The sequence below is a fragment of the Perna viridis genome, chromosome 1 (assembly GCF_037379345.1).
Source record: "Perna viridis isolate PV_CMFRI_1.1 ecotype Kerala chromosome 1, ASM3737934v1, whole genome shotgun sequence".
In the NCBI taxonomy this organism is placed as follows: Eukaryota; Metazoa; Mollusca; class Bivalvia; order Mytilida; family Mytilidae; genus Perna; species Perna viridis.
In genome coordinates this window covers 9,729,319-9,753,999 of record NC_142445.1, presented here as the reverse complement: position 1 = coordinate 9,753,999, position 24,681 = coordinate 9,729,319, and the positions used below count along the sequence as shown (strand labels likewise).

The following is a 24,681-nucleotide window of genomic DNA, read 5'->3' as shown; positions in this document are numbered from 1 at the left end:
GTAAATGGATTATTTCAAATAAAATCGGTCTTTACTATCATATAGACCCATTCAAAGTTTCCAAGTTATAAGTGGCTTATTTCCATTCCTAGCTTTTACAACATCTTCGCCAGGCAAGGGTCACAGATTGTACTCCTGCTCATAAACGTCATGATCAGAGCCCTCTCTTTCTCTAATGTTCTTGATTCGCCCTTGCCCTGAACAATGATGTTTCCTTTGAACTTATATTCTATAACATCTATTCCTTAACGACTGTTTTGTGCCTTGGAATTTTTATGAGGAATCTGGTTTGCTTTAATCAACTCGTTTAGTTTAATAAGTTCAAAGCAGTGGCGGATCCAGAGAGGTTGCAGGGGTTTAGCACCCCTATTTATTGAAAAATTTGTCAATTTCATGCGTAAAATTGACAAAAATGGTAAATGGCACCCCTTTGTCTGAGGACTCGGCTGGCATCCCTTCTTTTCAAATGTCTGGATCCATCCCTGTTGATGATACAACCTTTAGCCTGGCCCACAGTTGAAACAATGGCGAACAACATCATAAGACATAAATATTTTGACGACATACATGTACATGTATGCACATCCTTTAAAGTTCATAGTTTATGTATTATCAAATTGTTTACGAAATCCAGCCTTGTCATGACCCCCAAGTCGCATGTTTTGTGTGAGAATCCCTGTTTCATGGTTAAATCTTTTAAGTTCTATTTGATTTCAGAAGCCCACACATGTGAAGACAAATGCAAAAAAAAAAAAAAACAAAAACAAAAACAAAAACACTATGTATGATTTTTGTATTAACAAAATAAATATCAAAACCTTATGTTTCTTCGCCAACACGTCAGGTACACTCTATACTTAACATGTGTCTGCTCATAAAACAGCCCGGAAATGATTTCGTATGTATACAATTAGTAGTTTAAATATATGGAAATTTACAACTTCAAACTCATTTTGAAAAGCCCATGTAGCAGATCGAATCGAGAATGATGTGTTTATTTGTTTTTCAGTACAGGATATTTAGATATAAATTGTAATATTCTACGATGTCTTATTATTTCTTAATCGCTGAAAATGCACTAAACTGCAACCGATTTCAAGAGCATTTTTGTTCAGTGATTAAATGGTCAACTTTTGTCAGAAAAGGTTCTTTTTTACATTTTAATTTGTATACAATTTATTGCTTGTAAATTCTAGACTTCCTTTTTATTGTATATATGACAAAGAAAATCTATGTAATTAACTTCTCTGATAACAACACTACTAGTTCACTCTCTCCTGTAATAATTAGTAGATTTGCTATCAGAAGGATACATGCAATCAATAAACTTTTTCATATATTCTTTGATATAAAGAGAGGGACTTGTATAAAGTCTAGGTAAATTCATACTTATCTCCTTTGCGAGACAAAGTCTACTTAGTTTTGATCATTTTCATTTCGATCTATAACAAAAAAGATATTGTTGCTGACATCAAATAAGAGAGTTACTGTATATTGTTCATTTTGATATATGAGCTGTCAAAAAAACAAACAAACAAACAAACAAACGAACAAAAAATGAAACACCATTCTGCAAAATCGACAATCAAATCTTTTTTTTTACAATTAAGGCGAGGGTGTGATTCAATTTTGTTGGGACCTGGACCGTGCTCCATTTGTCACTTCATCAAATGACGGCCAACTTCTTAATTTTCTTGCTATTCATATGTGTTGTGAATGATGTAATCGTTGAAATAAAAAGGATTTTTTTATAATATAACATTCCTCTAGAAAAACTGTAAAAACTGGACTTTACATATTATAGTATTAGATCAAAACATGGCACTTAAATGTGTCCAAGGAACGATGTCAATCGAGAGCTGATAACAACAACAAAATTGAAAAGCCATGTTCAAATCTATTTATTGTATATTCTTACACCAGAATAAATCGATTTCATTTTTTTCTGTTGACACAATAAAGGTAGGAGGCAAATAAATACAGTGTGGTAATCTCCGTTAAATTCTCGTGTTTCTATCCAATGTAACTTTGATCAGAATTTATAGCTGCACCGGTCCGTATTATTGCTGTAGAAGATTCTTCGTCGTCTATTTATCGTTTTTTCCTTAATTGTCCTTAGTGCCTTATATTTATTGTCCATTCCATGCTACTGAGTTATCATTATATACATTTGTAGATAGCAGTAATTTACCGAAAGTTCCCCGTGTAAAAATGTTTGGAAATTCACTCTATGAAATAAATTCGGTAATTTCACTCTCGGACTTTCTCCCGCCAAAACGTCACAAAACATCACAAACTTGTGTATATCAATCCGCCGTTCACTAAATAAAATAAATCATATAATTACTGTAATCTAGTTCACTGGTCAATATCATAAGCGACTTTAGGATCCCTAACATATAGAATCTGGTCACCAGCGACTGATATGCACAATATATGAGTACATTTCCGCTTATGAAATAAAGTAAAAACAAAGATTAAAACATCTGAATTAACTTTGTAATTGTGCAATTATCGAAAGACGATATAAGAAATTAAAAAAATATTTTAACGTATTTTTCTTTAAATTTGAATATTAGAACGTATTAAAGTGAATAAAATAACGTCAAATTCGCTCAGCCAATCAAAAGACAGAGGACGTCACTGGTGGTCCGGGGTTGTATTTGAGAGATACATGTGTGGAACGAAAATATTACCCGGGCTTCCAGGTTAATAATTGTTCGTGCCAATAATGCATTCAAAAGATTTAGTCCGTGCGCCGAACAAGTTCCGCAAAAATCAATGCCGGTTCTTCGGCATTTCGGTTATTCAAGACTATTATCTGAATATAATAGCATTAAAACCTATGATTTTTCAACACTGTATACTTTTATTCCCCATACTCAGTTAAAATCCCGACTTAAAAACATTATACATCGTTGTTTTTCCAAAAAAGATGGTACACCTAGATACAAATATATAGTTCTTGGTAGAGATTCCTCATACTTTGTAAGAAATAATTCCAAATCATCTTCCAAATATACAGAGGAAGATGTTTACAAAATGCTGGAATTTTTAATCGACAACATATTTGTCCAGTGTGGTGGACGTGTTTTTAAACAAATGGTCGGCATTCCAATTGGAACAAATTGTGCTCCTTTACTAGCTGACCTATTCCTTCACTCTTATGAGGCTGACTTTATAGCTGATCTGATCAGAAAGAAAGAATATTGTTTGGCTAGATCCTTTAATCTCAGTTTCCGCTATATAGATGATGTATTATCTTTAAACTATCCTAATTTCGGGGATTTGATACATCGCATCTACCACAAAGAACTTGAGATAAAGGATACTACAGACATTGTGAAGGCAGCCTCATATCTTGACAAATACTTAGAAATCAATGGTAAAGGAAAACTATTGACCAAACTTTACGACAAACGTGATGGCTTTTCATTCAGAATTGTCAACTTTCCTTTCATCTGTTGCAACATCCCTTCGGCTCCTGCGTATGGAGTGTTCATATCACAACTCATACGTTATGCCAGAGCTTGCCGGTACTACGCAGACTTTTTGTATCGCACTAGAACTCTAACAAATAGGCTTCTGGAACAGGGTTATGTTGTTACAAGATTGAAGTCATCACTACAGAAGTTTTATGGTCGTCATCATCATGAACTCGTAGATCGTTATGGTGTATTCATCAGCATCATGAAAACTGATTTATTCAACGGGTCATAGTTTTCCTTTCCTTGTTTGTCAAACTCGGACTTGACTTTTTATGAGCAACTCGGCGGGTGTTTCTAGAAAAGCAGAGGACGCTTACTCTACCGATGCATCTGGTCCATGCTCCCAGTGTTTAGTGGAGTCCGAGTTGCTCATTTACTTTTGTTACTTTGTATGTATGATTTTAGTTACTTTATGTTCTTTGTTGTGTATGTCTGTTTTCCATGTCTGGTCTTTGTTCCTGGATTACATTCTTTTGATTACCACTATAACCTTGGTTCCCTTGATTACTCTTTCACTCTTTTCAATTAACTATTACATTAATACTGAAAGGTATCCACAATTACAAGTGACAATTTTGAATTAAATTGAGTGTGATGTAACCGATACACATAGATTTTATCACGCCAGTATTGAATAGCTTGACGGATAAGACGTCAGTTAGGTTCAACATATTGTCTGCCTAAAGACAGAAATAGTGTTGGTATTCCATATGCAAAATTCGTGTTGTAAATCCAGTAAAATATGAAAAATGCACATTGTTTTCTAAATATCACTTAATTACAATAGTTGCTAGTTTATGTGTTTGTTTTGTTTTACAGGTGATAAAAATATTCGCTTGCTCGCTCCTTGAGAGTTGTTCGTTCTGTCTTATCTCAGCTAATCCCAAATGTGGTTGGAATATCATTAACGAAAGGTGGGTAATTGTATCCTTTTTTGAAAATAGGAATGAACGACGAAGGTTTGCTCATATTACAAGTTTTGTTATCGAATATTATATTTGAAGACCTTATAAACTTGTTTAAAGTTTTTTTTTTTTAAATGTCGTAAATTATAGTATAGAATCAAGCTTAGTCCAAGGCTGTTTCAATTGGTGATTCTGTTGAGAAAAAGACTGAATAGTTATGTATTTTTTTGTCGTGTGCTTTACAAAAAGATAACTTGATGAATGAGTTCTTGTTAAAGTACGTTGAAGTGATATGATTATGTTCTTTTATTGATAATTCGGTTTTGGTAACGTTTTTTTAAAAACGAAATGTTGGATTAAATCTAGGTTTTACAGCGTGTTTACTAATCCTCTTCCATTGCGGTGGTGATGAAATAGCATTGTCATGCTATTACATGTACGTCATAATAGGTAAATCAGCGGTCATATCAGGACAAAGAGCAATTTAGAAAAAGGAATCATTACTCATCATTTTAGAAAAAAACTGAGTGTTTCTTTTCAAATAAGGACTGGTGTCTAAGATAGAATGTGGTCCAAAAGATGCAGAACAAGCGGTTTCTGTTGTTCTAATACTCAAATTCTGTTGGATATATTGAAGGTAACCATTTACCAAAAGAGAGTTGTTTATGGACAATACATCATCAATATACATGTATTTGTATGTAAAGTTAAAGGATTTAGCACCTTTTAAATTTTTATTCTTTACGAGATTCTTAAGAAATTTATAGTCTTGTACAAAACAAAAACGGCTAGGAGAGGAGCACAGTCAACTTGTTTAAAAATACTCATTAAACGTGACACATATGTTATCAGTGAGAAAAGCAGTAATGTTGCAAAGCTGCTTTTCTGTGTAACACACTTTACATGTCTGCAATTTTTTAGAAAAATATGTGGATTTGTAACCAAGAACAACATGAAGTTTTGAATCAGCAGAAGATTCATTAATAAGTTATTTCAATCGATCTTTAAACATGTGGCAACATAGTGTAAATAGTTAAGAAGACAAAAGTTTGAAGAGAACTAATTTCCAAGTAGTAAATCTTTAGTATTTTTAGGTATCCATATACGATTAATGCCACTACGAGAGTAGATGGCATTGCTACTAGCTTGCTGTCCATCATTTAGTGCGGACAAAAATTTTGTAGTGTGAATTGACATCTCCTTCGTGGAGCAAGATGAAGATTGACATTTTTTGAAAGTGTGATCCGTGATCTTGCATAATTTTCAACAGCATCCATTATGGTTTTGAAATTAAGTTTCCAACTATACTTTTTCTTTTGATGGAAACTTAATTTCATCGTGAAGAGGCTCAGATTTAACAGGTTCGAAAACACGAAATGTGACCATGTCAGATATAATGCTGGACAATCTGCATTTGATCGAAAAAGGAACGAGTGCAAAATCTCTAAGATCTTTCAAAGGGGTGATTGGTAGTGACAGAAGATTTATTCTAATGTAATGAACACCTAACGATTACTGTATACTAGTCATAAGATTATTATATCTGAAAATGAACATGTTGTAATACGGTCGGGTGCATCTTTTTCCCCGGGCTTCCGTTGTCTTTGGCCTTGGCTACGTTTATTTTTGGGATAAACGTTAAATACGGTGATTGAATTGATTTCACTTTTATCTGGACTAAATAAATTCTCCATACCTTTTATATTATCGTTACAACCGTAAGTCATTGCAGAACTTAACTCTTTTATCCAAAACAACTCGCTATCGGTGCGGTACGGTCTACTAAGCTTAGGACAGTTATTAGTATGATGGTAAATTTTCTCGATGAAACGAGCCTTAATGTTCAAACTTTGGTCTTGACCAGGCTGATTGAAATTGTAAAGAGCCCGATATTATAAGGTAATAAGATACATTTTGATCAATGGGGCTTTAATTCAAAGGCTATTTTTGATAAGGAATGGAATAAAGATCTGTCTACATTCATAATGTCATATGCTATAATAACAGTCATTTTATCAACTGGAAGGATATCATTCCAAGTGTTTTTGCCGAAAAATATCGGTAGATGCTTATGTCAAACTGGCATCCAGTATGGTGCGGCTGCAGCGTGGTTGAATGTGTTTTAAATTCAGAACTCTCTCTCTCTCTCTTCCCGGATGCTGGCACACCCATCCGTTCTGGATATTGACATCCTATTCAATGTTTTGATTCTGGTTGTCATTTCTAGGGACTAATTGAATTAAGAAAAAAATGGTGAAATGTAGTAACAAGTGGTTTGAATTGTAACTACGATGTAGTGCCATTTTATAGTATACCGTCTTTAAAAGATAGATATTAAGTCTAAAAACCTGCTGCATTTGATTTCAGTATTTTATTTTCATTCTTACATCAAATTTATTCTCAATATTCATTTAATGCAAAAACAATAGTAATATATTTTATCAACAGATGTGAAGAATATGAAGAAAATTCTGGTCATATACCTCCGTCTGAGAAGTGCTTCGATTTTGAAATTGGTAATAGAAAAATATTGATACAGGTTTGTATAACTTTTATTTACCCATTATATAAGTAACCGCTAGATTGTAACCATGGGTTTACAGGTCTTTTAAGATTGCTACACGAGCCGCTAAATCACAAAATAAATATCTTCGATATTAATTGTCTTAGTGTAAACTCTATATGATCAATATTGACATACGTAATTGTCCTAATTTTGCAATCTTTAAAAACCTGTTTTTCTTTATCATTTATAAAAATATTCATTTCTGCAATTATTTAATATCTTTTAAAAGATAATATGAATCACCAAACTTATTCTGTTAAAATAAATTTCGCATTACATTTCTAAAGAACAATATTCTGCCAATTAAAAATACATAAATGTTGGTGATGTATTCATATTATTACGTTGTATGCTTTATTTAAAAGATTGAGGCTCCATTCGAATTCCTTGTATTACCCACGGTAGAACCCTCGTTGATGAATTTGGCTTTAGTTTTCGATAATTTTGAGTACCTTTAATCTTTTCTTTTTTTGATTAATTTCTTCCTATATATTTGATTCTAAGTTGTTGATTAGATGTTACTCCTTGAAAGATATGTATAACCTATAGAAATTTGCAATATATATGATTGGTATTTTTGTGTTCTATATACATTAGGTCGTTTACAGTTTTCAAAATTATTGCTCGTGAAAGTTGTAAATGTAATTCATCCTTATAATTCTGTTTATTCATGATTGTAAATGGAAAGCACTTTTGCCCATCTCAGATATTGAATTCGCAACTAGACAAATTGTGATATATGTAAGTCGTGAGCTAGATGTAGTTTTCATTCAAAATTGGCTTTAGCACTCATGCTTCATTTTTAGACGTAACCTTCTTTCTGATTGGACAAGCCATAATTACAACTCACTTTTAGATTCTGCCATCCTACATAACAATGAACTAAATGTTTAATACGACAAAAATGCCACTATTTTCCTGTAGATGTTCTTCGTTTACCACTAAACATGAGTGTATAGGACGAAGGATTTTGTAAAAAGCAAGATCTGTTTAACTTTCAAAACAGAGTTCGCATATGTACCTTGTCCTTAATTTGTATTTCTTAATTGTTTTTCCCTGCATTCTGTCCCTACATCTATAATATTCCTGTAATGCACACATCGTAAATAATTGATAAAAAATTACTATAAATGACGTAAAAACTTTATACATCTTATATAACACTGCGTTATTTAATGTGCATTGTTTTTTTTCTTTAAAAATTAAAACCAGCTTTTAAGGTATTTAAAGAACACGATTAAATGTCTGTAAATGTTTGTATCGATGAAAATAATAATAATGTTTTCCTTATTATTATATTTCTAGCCTGGAGTATTTATAATTATGAACTTTACACGACCGTCTTCAATAGATGGCGATTTAACTTGTGGCTTTTGGAGGAAATCAAACTACAGTTGGACGACTGAAAATAACGAATCTTCATGTGTTTATAAAAATGAACCAGATTTGTTCCCAGGTAGCGTTTAAGACTTAATCGGTTTTTTATATTAATGTATTTATACATGTAATACAATGAATATAATGCTTTACAGGGCGTGGCTTGGTCGAATGTACTTTGGGGCAACTATGGACAGAACATTTTTACTTGATACTGCTCTTAATTTAGATTTAAACAAGATCCTGTGAGAATAAAAGTGGTATATTTTTTATCAAGACATAGGAAGCGCTTGGGTTTTTACTCATCAAAATATTCCCTGTCTGGTCTTTTGTAGTTTGTAATAAAATTTTAAAAGAGATTCATATGCTAATACTTGATTAAAATTTCATAAAATGCATGTTTCTGATCCGTTAAGTTCCTTATAATAAGGCAGTTATGGCAATTACCCTTACCTTCCTTTTTTGTTCGGATGCTGTTATAAAATTGTATCGTGATCCATAAACTCTTAGTCGAGTTATCAAATGACAATCAAATGTCAATAGACACACATTTAACGGTATTACCAAGCCCAATAGTCATATATATTTACCTGAACTGAGTATCATATATATTTTTTCGAAATTTGTCGTATCACAAAATTCGACACCTTTAAAATACTGAGATTTTATTTCTTTTTTAAACATGGAGCTACACAGTTGTAACTCTTTTGAAATATTTTGGAAGAACTTACCAGTGCTGATATTCGGCTTTATATACCGACAGTTTTGTATTTTAGTACTTCTTGAACATATCTCTTTTTTATTTGAGTCAAGCCATTTTAAGTATTTGGTTCAATTCTGCTGAAGAGAGGTAACTCCTTGGAAAACGCGTACAACATACGAAATAATCTGCAATATGTTTATGGTTTTAATTTATTTTTGTATTTAAAAAAAATAATTCAAAAGATAGAATCAATATCTAAGTATACTTTTTTAATAATGAGGCTACCATTTGATCATTTAGTATTCATATCCACGATTAACAAGCCAATTCATAATTTGCATTACTAAATTTCTATATATGCCTTTATTTTCGCTATCGTGAATTTTATTTAAGGGAATTATACACTAATTCTGAAGATTAATGATACCATAGTAGCCATCAGAGAACTCGAATTCATTTTGTGTGATAATTTGAAAAGGTAAGTAACGAAGCCTCTGTGTATATCGTTCTCTTTAAAGCAAATGAATTGTGATACTTTTTAAACATTTGGTGTCCTTTTTACGTTTTTTAAATAAATTTTATTTGATAACAGCTCAACAATTAATATTTCTGTGTTTTTAAGCAAACTCAAACGCTATTTCAATTAATATCTTTTGTCTCTGAGTGAGTAATATCATCACATTAAATATCAATATATTTATCGCTTTCCACATATCCGTTTAATAAAGTTTATAATATCCATATACGTTATCCATATAAGAGGAGATAAAGTGCTGCTCTTGAATGTTATTTACTTCCAATTTACATCACAAACCTTCCGTCAGTGGCCTATTGCCCCATAGAATCTACACCTTATATTCATTTATACTATTTCATTACGTTATTGAGTGAGATTAACTTAATAAAATAGAATTTGGAAAGATGAATAATTTTCCACTGATTGTTTTTTTTTGTAAAATTCTCATTCACATCAAGACAATATATACCACATAGTTGAAATTTGTACTCAGTGCTTATAATGAAAAATTACAAATACTGTGAAAGTATTTTTATTCGTGAGTACCAATTTTCGTGGTTTATGGGAAAAAAAAACATCAGTTCTTAGATTCTTGAATCCATGGCTTTGACAACTCCATCGTATAAATGCATGGGTAATTTCCTTTCCGTTTGGAATTAAGTTTCGTGGTGTACCGTACTTACGAAAACCACGAAAATTGGTACCCCACGGAAAATGTCACTTTCACAGTACAATCTGTCTAAGCTGTTAAGTCCCCAAATGACATGTAACACTCAAAACGAATCAGAGAAAAATTGAATTAAAATGTAATCCGTGTCAAAAGACTTTGGCACTTTACATGATATACACAGGACATGATTATTCCTTGATCACATTTAAAGCTTATTTTGTAAAAAAAAAATAAGTACATGTACTCTGTTTCTGTTGTTGTTCATATTTAAAAATGTTGTCGTGTTTCCAACATACCTTTGGAATACTTTTGGGAAAAAATGTGCGCTAATATTGATCGACCTGAAGCTAGGATCCGCAAGGGCTACAATTAGATAAGAAATTGCTGGCCTTAAATGTTTTGTTATATAAAAAAACGTATCATTTCTTCAAATATTACTTACACTGAACTCCCCAAACTTGAAATTAAAGTAACCACCTTTATTTGCCTCATACCTAAATATTAATCAATATATAAGCAAATTATGACGGTTTAAAGAGAAACTTAATGACCAAAGTGACAATTGTTTACTTTCAGTTTTACATTTTTCTTCTTTGTGGCTATATCCAAAATATTTCGCCTATAAATCATGCATTTCATTGTTGATCATTTACTATTTTTATGAATTTTGTGTTCTGACTTTTCTGAAGTAGAGCGAAGATACTGTCATTTAAGCTTCTGAGACAGGAGTACGGTTAGCCTTTTTTGAATTATCAATTCAGATGTTGTGGTCGCCATCACAATTGATTCAATAATCTGAAGTTTCTTTCTCGCAATCGAGACCTAATCTTAGCTAAATTCAAAGTCTTCCCTAATTGACAAGTCATAGAACTTTCCGCTTAAGGATTTAACATACCTGCAATTTGGCAGGAACCGCTGGCGGAATAGGATAGTGATACCCTTCATGGACACCTGATATAATTCCTGATTTTTATTAATGAGTAATCAAGGGAACCAAGGTTATAGCGGTAATCAAAAGAATGTAATCCAGGGACAAAGACCAGACATGGAAAACAGACATACACAACAAAGAACATAAAGTAATTAAAATCATACATACAAAGTAGCACAAGCAAATGAGCAACTCGGACTCCACTAAAACTGGGAGCATGGACCAGGTGCACCGGTAGGGTATAATAATACAAGTTCATAATACAAGTGCTTTAAGTTTTTTTTTTTTTGTGTACAGACATGATTTCCTTATTTCCATAAATTTATATTTGCATTGTGATGTTTTTAAGAAATCCTGTTTGATGCCTCGGTATTTATTGTCGATATGACTTATTGTGTCTTGAGTTAACCAGTTTTGGGACCTGATGAAATAGAACACGGTATTTTAGCATAACCAAACTTCTTTCAAAACTTTTAACTTCTATACTCACAGCTTTCAAGGAGGATCTGCAGTCTTACCACAAAACTTGTTACTTCTGTAGTGGTATTAATTCAATGTGGATCCTGAAAAATTCGAAAGATCTTTTGGAGTCAATCAGTTCAAGACTATTATCAGAATATAATAGCATTAAAACCTATGATTTTTCAACACTGTATACTTCTATTCCCCATACTCAGTTAAAATCCCGACTTATTATACATCGTTGTTTTTTTTTCCAAAAAAAGATGGTACAGCTAGATACAAATATATAGTTCTTAGTAGAGATTCCTTATACTTTTTAAGAAATAATTCCAAATCATCTTCCAAATATACAGAAGAAGATGTTTACAAAATGCTGGAATTTTATTCGACAACTTATTTGTCCAGTGTGGTGGACGTGTTTTTCAGCAAATGGTCGGCATTCCGATGGGGACAAATTGTGCTCCTCTACTTGCTTACCTTTTCCTTCACTCTTATGAGGCTGACTTTATAGCTGATCTGATCCGAAAGAAAGAATATCGTTTAGCTAGATCCTTCAATCTCAGTTTCCGCTATATAGATGACGTATTATCTTTAAACAATCCTAATTTTGGGGATTTGATACATCGCATCTACCCCAAAGAATTTAAGATAAAGAATATTACAGACACTGTGAAGTCAGCCTCATGTCTTGACCTACACTTAGAAATCGACGGTAAAGGAAAACTATTGACCAAACTTTACGACAAACGTGATGACTTCATTCAGAATTGTCAACTTTCCCTTCATCTGTGGCAAAAAAATATAGAAACAAAAGTTTACGAGGAACCCGAACTCAACTAAAAACTTGGATACCGCTAGGGTAAGCTACCTTTGATTCCGTTGAAACATCCACTAAGTTGACACATCCGGTGCGGACAAAAGAGGCAAGAAAACCTGTGGCACAATGTACAGATTGGTTCTATGATGCAGATAAATACGTAATGAGTGTCGATAATAAAAGTTAGAGTAAGATTTACAACCATTACAATGTTAAAGTACGTGTTTCGCTTTCGATTATCCTTTTTACCTTCTAAACTGTTTCGTCACTTGAATGAGACAAACTACTAATCAGACCTTATAAGGAAGAGAGAATTAGAAAATAATAAACTTGGGAAACTATGAAGTAAAAATTATCATGTTTGAAAAGAACCATGCATGTAGGGTTATCTGGTAAATGATTTAAAACAAATGATAAAACATATGAAATATGTGTATTAATTATCATATACTAGTACTTTACTAGACCTGTCATTATGTGAAGAAAGAAAACCAGATGCTCTGCTTTTAAACTATATTCCAAGGACTATGTATGATATGTAAATTGTTCTGATTTAATGTTTGCAAAAATCAGCATAGTTTTATTTGTGTTTTTAATTTTACCAACAGTTGTGAAGAGTGTTTTAATTACAATTGTGGCTGGAATCTTACCGAATATTCTTGTCAAGATTTTGATATAAAGGTAATTTAACGTTTGCTGTTTTGCAGATTAAACGTGAACGGTTAATACAGATTTCGTATTTTGCATTGTGTAATATCTTCTTTATATATGTCTGAGGATTATTCAATTTACTGTAAACTTCAAACCACAATACATATATCCTGAAATACAGTTATTATATTTTAATATGACAGCATTTTTTTTAAAGTTAGTTATCTACACTCTTAGGTTAATTTGTTCCTAAAAATTGCACTATTTGTCCTGCCATTGTGAATATATGAAAGTGATACAGTGTGTGAATAACAGTTTTAATCGTACGACTATCGTATGATTATTGTTATGTTATATCAAGTTCAAGATCAAAGTACTAGTGTAGTTTGTATTGTTCCATTGTATATGGTGATATTTGATTATCTTAATCTGATTTGTCTATTCCAAAAAATTTCGCATCTATTTTTATATTTACATCATGATAATGTGCTTATTAAAGTGAAATTGGCTCACACATGTGTCAGTGAGTTGCATTATTGTTGCTAAATTATTTTCATTTGTAATGTGGTGGGTACTTTTGTCGGAACAGGACATGTTTACCCTTCCAGGGCTTCTAGTGTCGCTCCCGGTTTTTGTGAGAATTCATATTGATAGTGTTTTTTTTTTAGCTTTTCTAATGATTCATCTTGTTTTGCTTATATCTATTTTCACATGTAACCTTTTTTCATTTTTTCTGCTTCCTTTTTTATTTTCTAACCATGTACTTGGATATTTGATGTATTTGAATTGTCGAAGCTGAAGCTTTGGTATTTTTTGTCGGTATTAGAAACTATTAAGTCGAAGAACTTATTCTAATTTTTCCAGTTTAAGAACCTGACATATTGTCCATCAATGGACAGTAGTAATGGAATAAAACAGATGTACTACAAGAACCAAACCATTGAAGTTAGCCTTATATGGCCAGGACATGTAATGGTAAGCTGATTTATACACCATTGAAGTTAGCCTTATATGGCCAGGACATGTAATGGTAAGCTGATTTATACACCATTGAAGTTAGCCTTATATGGCCAGGACATGTAATGGTAAGCTGATTTATACACCATTGAAGTTAGCCTTATATGGCCAGGACATGTATTGGTAAGCTGATTTATACACCATTGAAGTGAGCCTTATATGGCCAGGACATGTAACGGTAAGCTGATTTATACAACCACTCTGATAACCAATTATTTACAAAGACCGAGCTTGCATCCTGTTCAAGTACTCATGAGCATTTAATTTGTAAATAACTATATGATGACGCTTTGTTTTATATCATTAGGTTAAAATCCGTATAAAAATAAAACAACGAAGACTGAAATGTTGAGTAGCGATTCGTTACTTTAGGCTTCCTTTTTTTTTCTTTTAAAATTATTTCATCTTTTTCATTTATGATCTGTTTTATATATTTATTTGTTTTATTTTCTAGCATTTTGATAACTTTAAGAATATGTTTTGTTTTCTTAAGCTTGTTGTAATTATTGAAATCTATATTTACTGTTTACCTTATCAAAACTAAGTTAATTAAGAAATATTTTGCATTAAACGTAAAACTAAACGGAAGAGTGAGTTGATATATTTTTAATGAAAAACAACATTTTGAGATATACACTGGCATAGATTGCTTAATTTATGTGAATTATGTTCTTATTTTTTTTTTATATTAATATGTTTTTGGATTTATATTATTTAGATCCCAAACCTTCTGTGTAAAATAACTGACAAGTCGCTTCAACAAAGATTAACACTACGATTAACTGGGCTACGATAAATCTAACTCATTTTCTTGTTTTTTTTTACAATTCTTTTTAAACGCTGTTAGCGGTAGCCATTTTTGAAATTTCAAATTGTTCGTGCATATATACATATGGTGGTCTATGTTTGTGCTAAGTTTTAAGTTGTGTTAAGATTAAATCCACTCAGCCGTGTCATAGGCTGTCAACCAGACGGAATGTAGACGAAAGAAGAAAATCTATATGTTCCAAACCTTCGTTGGGAGAACATAATAACAATTTCGAAAAGAGTTGTTATCGTGCTTGCAAAGTTAAGTTAAAACATACATTATATAGAATGATTTTTTTAATTGTATCTCCAGATAGCACCAAGAAGAGGTCCCATAAATGGAGGAACTCAAGTCATTTTGCAAGGCCAGAATTTCATTAAATCGATGTCTCTGCAGTTTGGCTCTGCAAAATGTTGTATAACAAATGTAGACGTGAGCATAAACCAGTAAGTATAAAATTATAAATTAAATGTTGCAAAAAATATTCTTTAATTTTGCTCTTTGTAATAATGTTTGATATATTTTCCTTTAGTTACTAAAAATCAGGAACTTTCAGGACCACTTTATAATAGTTATGCTGTTCTATAATGCCAGCATAAACAATTTAATCAAAAAAGTACATTGCATTATGAATCATCCGACTACATTACTACATTCATTGCTTAAATGTTAAGCGAAATTGAAGGTGCAAACAAAAGAATCAGCACAGTAAAATCATAGTATGCTCAAACTGGATTACACTTGGACAAACAGACAAGTTAACTTGATACAATACAAAGATAATAAAGATTGTTCTTGTTTTACCGGAAATTCTAGAATGTATCATTGTTACTTTAGGAACGTTTAACGGAATTACAAGGACTACATGATTGTGGGTTGTTATCGTAGTTCATCTGTGGCGGCTGATGATTCTTATACATGAATTGTCCCTTTAAAACAACTGTTGATAAAAACGACTAGTGCAAATAACATTTATTTACAAACTTTCGTAGAAATACAATTCATGTACATAATTTGGCAGTAGAAGAGTTTGGATTTTTTTAATTTTTGATATCCGATTCTAAATTATTTTGGGCCGCTCTTCCTGGCTTAAGAAGAACGGACAAATCAGTAAATTTACTTGCCCAAATATTTTGTTTAATTTTGTGCGGGACAATTTCACCAACCCAACCTGGAAATTGGGGAATTCGACGAGATAAAGAGATGCCCAAAGATTTCTAATTCCAATTCACTGTCTGGATGTTACTCCGATGATGTCTGTTCACTCCCTCGTCTCGTCAGCTCTTCGTAACTCTGTTTTTTTCTGTTCTGTTTGATCGACTCTGGCCCACCCCTCCACTTTTGTCCTTACCCTCTTTGCTGTACACGTGGATCTTCGTTTTTTGCATATTGACGATGTTAAAAAATCTGCACTTGATGTGGGTTGGTGTGATGTGTGGTGCATACAGTTGGAAAGGCTTCACAAAATATTTATACTAAGATAGCATCCCATATCACAAGGCATTCACGAAGAAGAAGTATAACTCTAAATTACTTGTCATTGCATATTAAATTGTGTGACACAAAGAATAACCCTTGAGGACCAAATTGATTTAGATTATTTGATTATTTAATAATTTAAATATTTAAGTTGAAATATTTTTTTTATTATTGTAAGAGTAGTTTGAACCTTATAAAGCTTTGGTTCTTTAAGATGAATAGTTTATAGAATTCATTTTATTATATATTCATTGTCATGGAGATGTAAATACAATTGATTATGTTCTTTTAATAGATTAGAATGTACAACATTGGACGTATCAACACCAATCAACATTACAAATATGTCCATAACTGTTCGCGAAACAAAATATGATTTGAACAATAGTTGGTTTGAATTTACGGTAATAACTTAACTACAATTAAGACTTTTAACATGATATTACATATGTCACTAATGAAGAACCAAATGTAAAATTCATAAAAAACGATATTTTTGAATTGTAAATAATATTAAACGTTAAATATTACATGATTGATTGTTGGGGTTTAACGTCCAAGCAGCAATATTTCAGCTATATTCAGACGATAGATATTACAGGGTTATAGCAAAGGTAAAACACAGAAATCCAGTTTGTGTTTGTTTTTTTTCTCAATCAGACTTCCAGCATCATTAAACCTCACTCAGAATTATTATTTATAATGTAAAGGAAATCAATAAAACTCAACTTTGTCTACAGGAACCTGAGCTCACCGTGTATTACCCAAAACATTCTATAAAATCTGGTGGGCGAAAAATCACCATTATTGGATCCAACATTGGCTTTCATGGACGAAGTCGTTACCAGATACAGTTTTGTAATCATACAAAGCCATGTGTAGAATGCAGGTATTTACGTTCAGTAATTCTAAGTTATACACACACTTAAAAAAAATGGTTAGTTATAATTAAAGTTAGTTTTTTTTAATTTATGACTAATTGAATCAAAATGTAACTATGGGTTACTTTCATCCAAAGTACTGTGACTGTGGTGACAACGTTGATATAGATGTTTTTTTGTTATATTATAGTTTAAGCTAATAATGTAAATTCTGCCTTTTCTGATTTTTGTTTCTGTGTCGTTTTGTTATTATACAGTATGTGTGTTTTGGTGGTTGTTTTGTTTTTGTTAATAATTTGTTTTTAGATATTTTGATTACATAAATGACTCCGCTGTGAGCTGCCTCACTGGAAATGTATCAACACCCATGGTACTAAGTAGACTGGAAGTGATCATTGACAGAAATACAACATTAAACCTCAATGAGACATTCACTTTTGTTACAGATCCTGATGGTTTCGCATTGTCGAATGAAACAGCTTCGGTGCTGCAAAGGTAGCCATTGAAGAGTTAGATATCAAATATCAAGAAATTAAGTTTTCACACAATACATTAGATTTCATAACTAACTTTACTTAATACATAAAAACAAAGATTCAATATCCCAATTCTACAAAGACCGGAAGTGCCATGACATCTTTGACATTCCCTAATTCCTAATTTCCTACGTCCTAATTGGTGCCAGACATTTTTCAGTTCCAACATTAATATTACGCGGTGCCAAGTGAGAAATGTCAAGTTGGAACTTGGAAATGTCAACTTACAAGCGAGCAATGACTTGGTAGTCAGAACTGTCAAGTTGGAAGTGAAAATGTCTGGCATCAATCGCGATTTGTTAAAGAAGACATGGTATCACGGTCTTTCGTACAATTCATCCAGTGTCAGATTTCTTTTACAGTGGAGGAGCCAAAATAGAAATAAATGGCAATGGTTTTAGTAAAGTTGGAAAAGTTACTATCGAAAGAGTGGTAAGCTAAATCTTAATATTAAAGATATAATATGGATAAAGAATGAAAGTTAACAAAATTGCTATAAAAACGTACTCAAAACAAGGCAAAGAAAAAAACTTCCAATTTGGTCCTACACACACCATATCAATAATCGGTCAAGTATTGCAATACTATCATATTATCGTATATAATTGACTTTTTAATTTGTAGAAAAAGCCATGTGACATCGCATCTGACATCTTGGTGGAATGTGAGACACCAGAATATCAAGGTAATAGGTCTTTAACGAAAAAAGTCAGTGAGACAGTAAATGTTTATTTTGATGACCTGGCAGTTCCCGTCACTATTGACTATGTATGCGATCCTTCGTTTGAACAGTTCAAAGATGTGGTAGAATACGAAAAAGGAGCATCTATTGAAATTAAGGTATATACTTCTGTTTCAAGTAAAATAAAGAACTTTTGTTCAGTTGACAGGAAAGAGGGTTTATAAAATATCATTGTTCTGCAAATCTATAAAAACACATCAAAAGATAAAAAAAGTTAACGGAGCAGACAACAATGACATTATTTTTCCTTGAAATAACTTGTGAAATGTAGTTAATGTCTGTACATCAAATCTAATATACTTCTAATTTATTCAAATGTAAGTACCTATTTTGCAGTGCATTAAAACACTTTCTAAATCATAAATGATGTAAACAAATAAAATTGATTTCGATAGAAAAAATCTTAACACTATTCGTTTTTATATTTTGTATTGGCAAGAGGTGTACCTAATAAAAGAAAAAACACCTTAAGGTTTTCTTCAAATAATTGCACTAGGACGTATTAAATTATTAATTGCATGATACAGTACCTAAATGGGGCAGACTTGCCTTTTAATGGAGTATTTGGTTCATATTGGTAATTAACACAATGTTACTGTAGTTAGAATAATAGTGAAGTAAGTTGTACCATGCATAATATTTTTTACGTATTTGGCGATATTGCAAATGAGGTGAGGATAGTGAAAAATGCACTCAATGGAAGAGCTGTACCTGAGTGTTCATATGACTTGCAATAATTATCAAAAGCTTAATCAAAATATTTAGAACTGTAGCCAGACGAACTCAGCCCTTTGGATAATGAAAAATAAATGAAAATTTTATGTTTCATCTGACAGGAAACTGTAAAATTCGTAAAATTTTTTTTTTTTTTTTTTTTTTTTTTTTTTTACACTTTATTTTACACTTTAGGGGCGAAATATTCTTACCGGGGCACAATGGGATGTTTACACAATATACATTGGCAGAACTGGACTGTGTTACACAGAGAAAGATTATGTTACTGATTCAAAGATAAAATGTTGGCCTCCACAACATGTTCCATTGACCAACTACACTGATAAAAATCTGGTTGATATCCATGTAAGTTTTTTCAGTATTATTTGTAAAATCTCAAAAGTAAAATAACAATCATTTCTCTGAGAGATACAATGTGTTTATACTTTAGAATTATAGATAATTCATGTATTGAAGTTCATGTTGATGGTTTATGAAATATGATCACATCTTTGTTGAAATTATCCAACAGGCAAATAATTTCAGACGTTTAATTTCTACACTTAACTTCCAGGATAAATATAAACATCCTCCTCCTTCAAGTTTATTTTTGAACTTAATAATTATATTTTTGCAGAAAAAGTGAATACAGACGGTCATGTAAACGATTCGCTTCAAAACAGGATAAGAGACTTATGACTACATTGTTTCAAAACGATTTTTATGTTGTTTGTATTACGATCAAACCTTTCTATTGACCTATTTATTTTAGATTAAAATAGGTAGGCTTCAGGTGCATATAGGATTACTGAAGTATATTGAGGAAACGAACGATTTAGAAAAAGTTATCAGCGTCCTGGCTGTAGCACTTGTAATTACCACTGGATCTGTGTTCGGGGCAGCTCTTTCGATTAGAAAAAAGCAGAAGAAAGCTAAAAAGAGATTTATTCTTGAATTACAAACAGTCGAAGAGAGAGTTCGCACAAATAGCCGAGAAGGTAAATGAAGGTTTTCCATACTTGATTTCTATGTTTATGCCTCCGAATCTAAAAGTTACAGGCATTTTGTTTTACCCTCGTCCGTCCTTTCGTCCGTTCGCCCGTCTATCCACCCGTTCGTCCCGCACGATTTAGCACGATAACTTCAAAAAGTTTGAACAAATTAAATTTGAACTTTGAGAAAGTGTATATATCTATAGTGGAAATCTCCCTTTATTTTTTTTAAATTCAAATTTTCCGTTTTTGAGTTATTGACATTTATTCATAGAAAAGGGTGGTGTTTTCCAGTTTTCGTGTAAAACTCATAAACAATTTCACCAATTATATTGACACCTTGGGAAAGTGTACATCCACTACTAAAAAAATAGAATTTTTCGTTTTCGACTAACGGAACTTTATTCTTAAAAAGGTGACGGATTTCATGATTTTGAACAATGGAATAAACATAACAAAGACACATAAACATATTTGATATAAAGCATATAATAAAAATAAATTCAGTTCACTGTGCTCATAACTTATTCATAAGTACAGTGATATATCTTTATTCCAGAATTTGCAGAAACACAGACAGCTATTGGTGATATTCAGTCAGATCTCGTTACATCTAATGTGCCATACCGGGATTATCAGACCTATATACTTCTACAGCTGTTCCCTAATCAGGGTCCAAACACCAACGCTCTCTTGTATACACAGGTCTCTATAACCCATTAAATTTCTGCTATTTATAATACTTGCTTCATATGCGTGATGTTTTGGCATTGTATATGTCTGGTCGTTGTCCCTGGTTAGCGTTCTTTTGATTTCCGCTAGAATATTGGTTCCCCTGAATACTCACTCATTGAACATAAGTAAATGCTGCATACAATAAAACCTCGATGCAAGTTATTTTTCTAATATGTATGAACCAAAGTTAATTCAATAACATTCTTAAGCGCTCTTTAGTGGAAAAAAGTGGCCTTTGATTGTTATAGACGTTACCCATGAAAATCGTAGAAGAACAATGTCGTAAATGCAACTACAAAAGAATTGAAAATTATTAAAAAAACATGTATTATCGTTTAAATGTATAAATTCATCATTACACTTATAACAATTTTTATAATTAAATATTAAATCAGGCAGCCCGCAAAAATGACCGAAAATATCAAGATGCCATTGAGAAACTTGAGTTGCTTCTACAGAATAAGCTGTTTCTGAAATCACTTGTTCACACTTTAGATAGACCAACCACTCTTATAGTTCAAGAGAAGTATGTTGATGGGCTTTATGTTGTATTTATTACTTAAATATTCTAGTTAAAACATCACTGATAACAAAAATCGAAAAAAACAATGTAACTTAATGATGATCATTGATTTTGCATAAAAAAAATTAAAGTCAAGACAAGAAATTATTTTAACTTACCATCACTGTACCAACATGTAATGTTCCAATAGTGTCTACATACACCTGATTCTTGATAATGGAATAGGCATTTTAATAAAAGACAATTATATGTATTTGCAGTTGTTAAAAATATCAGTTTTTCAGGGCACAGTTTGCTGCACTTTTGTCACTTTCATTATTGGGAAATATGAGATTGTTTTTTAAGTAAGTACAATAAAAACCTTTTAACTTTCAATATTATGCAATTTATTACAACATATTCTACTATGTCTTACCATAATATTCTTTGTGCCCTTGAAACATCATTGCATTATTTTTTTATCGTCTGTTTGTTAATTTAATACGCACACTATATTTAAAAATAATACAACTAATATTAAATCATACAAATGCATGAGTACAATGTTTGGCAAAAGGAGACCGCAATAAAATAAAATTCTATCACAGCTATGATATTACATTAAGGTATTTTTATTGGACCAAGTTGTAGAGGAGTACGTTTGTTGGATCTGTAAGCAATGTAATAATTATCGAACTGTTTCTGTACAACTGAAAGCCTATCGAAATTTATATTCATTGATTCAATCAATGCTATGGATAAAGATGGATGTCATAGCCTTGGGGTTTGAACGATTTTCAATATTCCGGTCAATCATGTATTCTATAAGTAATTTGAACGAAAACTAAAACCTACTGACCAAGATTGTCAAAACTGTTCTCCAACTTATTGAAAAAATAATCAACGGAACCAAGGTTATAGCGGTAATGAAAAGAATGCAATCCAGGGACAAAGACCAGACATGGAAAACAGACATACACAACAAAGAACATAAAGTAACTGAAATCAAACATACAAAGTAACAAAAGTAAATGAGCAACTCGGACTCCACTAAAAACTGGGAGCAAGGACCAGGTGCACCGGTAGGGTAAGCGTCCTCTGCTTATCCGCCGAGTTGCTCATAAAAAGTCAAGTCCTGGGTAGACAAAAGAGGAAAGGAAAACTATGAACCGTTGAATAAATCAGTTTTCATGGTGCAGATAGATATACCATAACGATCCACGAGTTCATGATGACGACCATAAAACTTCTGTAGTGATGACTTCAATCTTGTAGCAACATAACCCTGTTCCAGAAGCCTATTTGTTAGAGTTCTAGTGCGATACAAAAAAGTCTGCGTAGTTTCGGCAAGCTCTGGCATAACGTATGAGTTGTGACATGAACACTACATACGCAGGTGCTGAAGTGATATTGCCACAGATGAAAGGAAAGTTGACAATTCTGAATTAAAAGTCATCGCGTTTGTCGTAAAGTTTGGTCAATAGTTTTTTGAAATGCGAGAAAGTCAAAATTTGTACAAAGTTAAGAGCAAGCATAATATTCATGTCAATAAGTACAAATAGCCGACGGTGTTTGTTCTTGTGTATGTTTAATGTCGTTTTAGTTTGGTTCATTGTCTTTTGGATGACATGATACGGTCTGTGACGAGGAGACATCAAAGAGTATTGTTTAGACGGTAAGAAATCAAGTTGCGGACATTTTCAATTACGTTTGTCAGTGCAAATTTAACCTTCAGCTTAATTTTGAAACAGACGTAAAATTAAATATTTCAATTTTGATTCAGTTTGATTGCTTGTACTTTATTTGTGTGACTTTTATCTTAGTGCGTTGAATGTTTCTTTGATTTTAAGGAACATGAGAGCGTTCTGGTATGTGCGGTATGTAACTGTTGTGTGTTGTCTCTATGATGTCTTCCATCATGCATTGTGTCAGACTTTCCTTCCGTTTTAAGATTGGACATTTCTCTGTTTGTCTTTTGTTTTCGGTGAACTAAGAAGGTTGGGTTTTAATAAATTATAAAACACATCTTAAAAATATTTTTATTAGTTTTAAACATTAAGTGAAATAAAAAATAAAAAAACGATACACACAATCTTCCGTGTGAGACAAAAATGATGGGTTAGACAATTAATGCCTGTCAATAATGTAAGTAAATAAGTAATGCTCCGATTAATTAATTTCATCGTCTGTTAAGATGCTCTTCGAGCTTCATAAAGATTTTAAATATTTTTAACTAATATTCTGTTTCAGCCTTGACTCTCTAACTAGTAGGATGATGACAAACTGGTTGCTGATTGTGCACTACCAACAGTTACAGGTTTGTAGAGAAAATAAACTCGTTTTGATTGTGTCTGTTCTGTCATTTATTCAATTAAAAATTCAACTACATGTATTTTCTTTTGGTTCCAGCATAGAAATATAATAACAAAACTATGATATAAATAATACTTGTAGGACGGAGTTATTGTCAGCATTGTAAAAACAAGATTTGGTTAGCATGTTATATGCCATATTTAACTATTTTCTTTTCAGAGATACGTGTTTGTGTAAACGATTTTTATTATGAAATATCTTGTAATTTAAGGGTCAATATGGGATACAGTTGTTTATGTTATTGAAAGCTGTCCAGACAGTTATTGAAAGAGGGCCGATAGATGCTGTGACGGGTCACTGTAAAAAAACACACTCTGTGAAGAAAAGCTTCTGAAGTTAAGAGTAAACTCTGAACAAATTGTAAGCAGTTCTAATCGCTACTCTATGTGTATATGCGCCTCCTTGTGATATATTAGTCAAACTTTCTACAGGATTATAAAGTTGTATACATATTTGGTTTCATCATTTTATTATTTTTTTCAAAATTTAAAAACATTTATCTTGTATTCACTTGTAAAACATACGTTTGCAGACAATAAATATAGACCTGAACGGGGACAGTGAACACTGTTATCAAGTCAAGGTATTGGAATGTGATACGATCTCACAGGTGAAGAAGAAGTGCTGTGTACAAATCTATAAAAACAATCCGACGTCTGAAATTCCTCTATCAGAAGAGTTAGACCTAGGTAAACATAGACTTTAACTACTTTCGGTAGCTTGACAAATAAGTAATGTTTTGAACATGTAAATAGCATACATGTTTTAATGCGTTTTACTCTACATTTTAAAACAAATTATGACAATATACCTTT

At 32.0% G+C, this 24,681-nt stretch overlaps 1 protein-coding gene across 2 annotated transcripts in view; it reads left to right on the top strand.

Annotated features, from left to right (window-relative positions):
• Positions 1-24,681, top strand: part of LOC148627154 (plexin A3-like) — a 44,671-nt gene that overhangs the window by 19,761 nt on the left and 229 nt on the right. Inside the window, exons 5-25 of one of the 2 annotated variants that reach the window (XM_088568612.1) lie at positions 4,308-4,402; positions 6,842-6,932; positions 8,265-8,415; positions 9,433-9,517; positions 13,045-13,117; positions 13,952-14,062; positions 15,225-15,358; positions 16,687-16,795; positions 17,132-17,280; positions 17,579-17,767; positions 18,171-18,240; positions 18,433-18,648; positions 19,460-19,630; positions 20,037-20,262; positions 20,816-20,961; positions 21,387-21,517; positions 21,799-21,858; positions 23,097-23,168; positions 23,744-23,810; positions 24,078-24,226; positions 24,399-24,536. In XM_088568612.1, the coding sequence (XP_088424738.1) occupies positions 4,308-4,402; positions 6,842-6,932; positions 8,265-8,415; positions 9,433-9,517; positions 13,045-13,117; positions 13,952-14,062; positions 15,225-15,358; positions 16,687-16,795; positions 17,132-17,280; positions 17,579-17,767; positions 18,171-18,240; positions 18,433-18,648; positions 19,460-19,630; positions 20,037-20,262; positions 20,816-20,961; positions 21,387-21,517; positions 21,799-21,858; positions 23,097-23,168; positions 23,744-23,810; positions 24,078-24,200 (2,469 nt within the window). In that variant the 3' untranslated portion in view covers positions 24,201-24,226; positions 24,399-24,536. Of the gene's footprint in view, positions 1-4,307; positions 4,403-6,841; positions 6,933-8,264; positions 8,416-9,432; positions 9,518-13,044; positions 13,118-13,951; positions 14,063-15,224; positions 15,359-16,686; positions 16,796-17,131; positions 17,281-17,578; positions 17,768-18,170; positions 18,241-18,432; positions 18,649-19,459; positions 19,631-20,036; positions 20,263-20,815; positions 20,962-21,386; positions 21,518-21,798; positions 21,859-23,096; positions 23,169-23,743; positions 23,811-24,077; positions 24,227-24,398; positions 24,537-24,681 lie in introns of those variants that run through there. The other variant, XM_088568623.1, reaches the window with a different exon arrangement.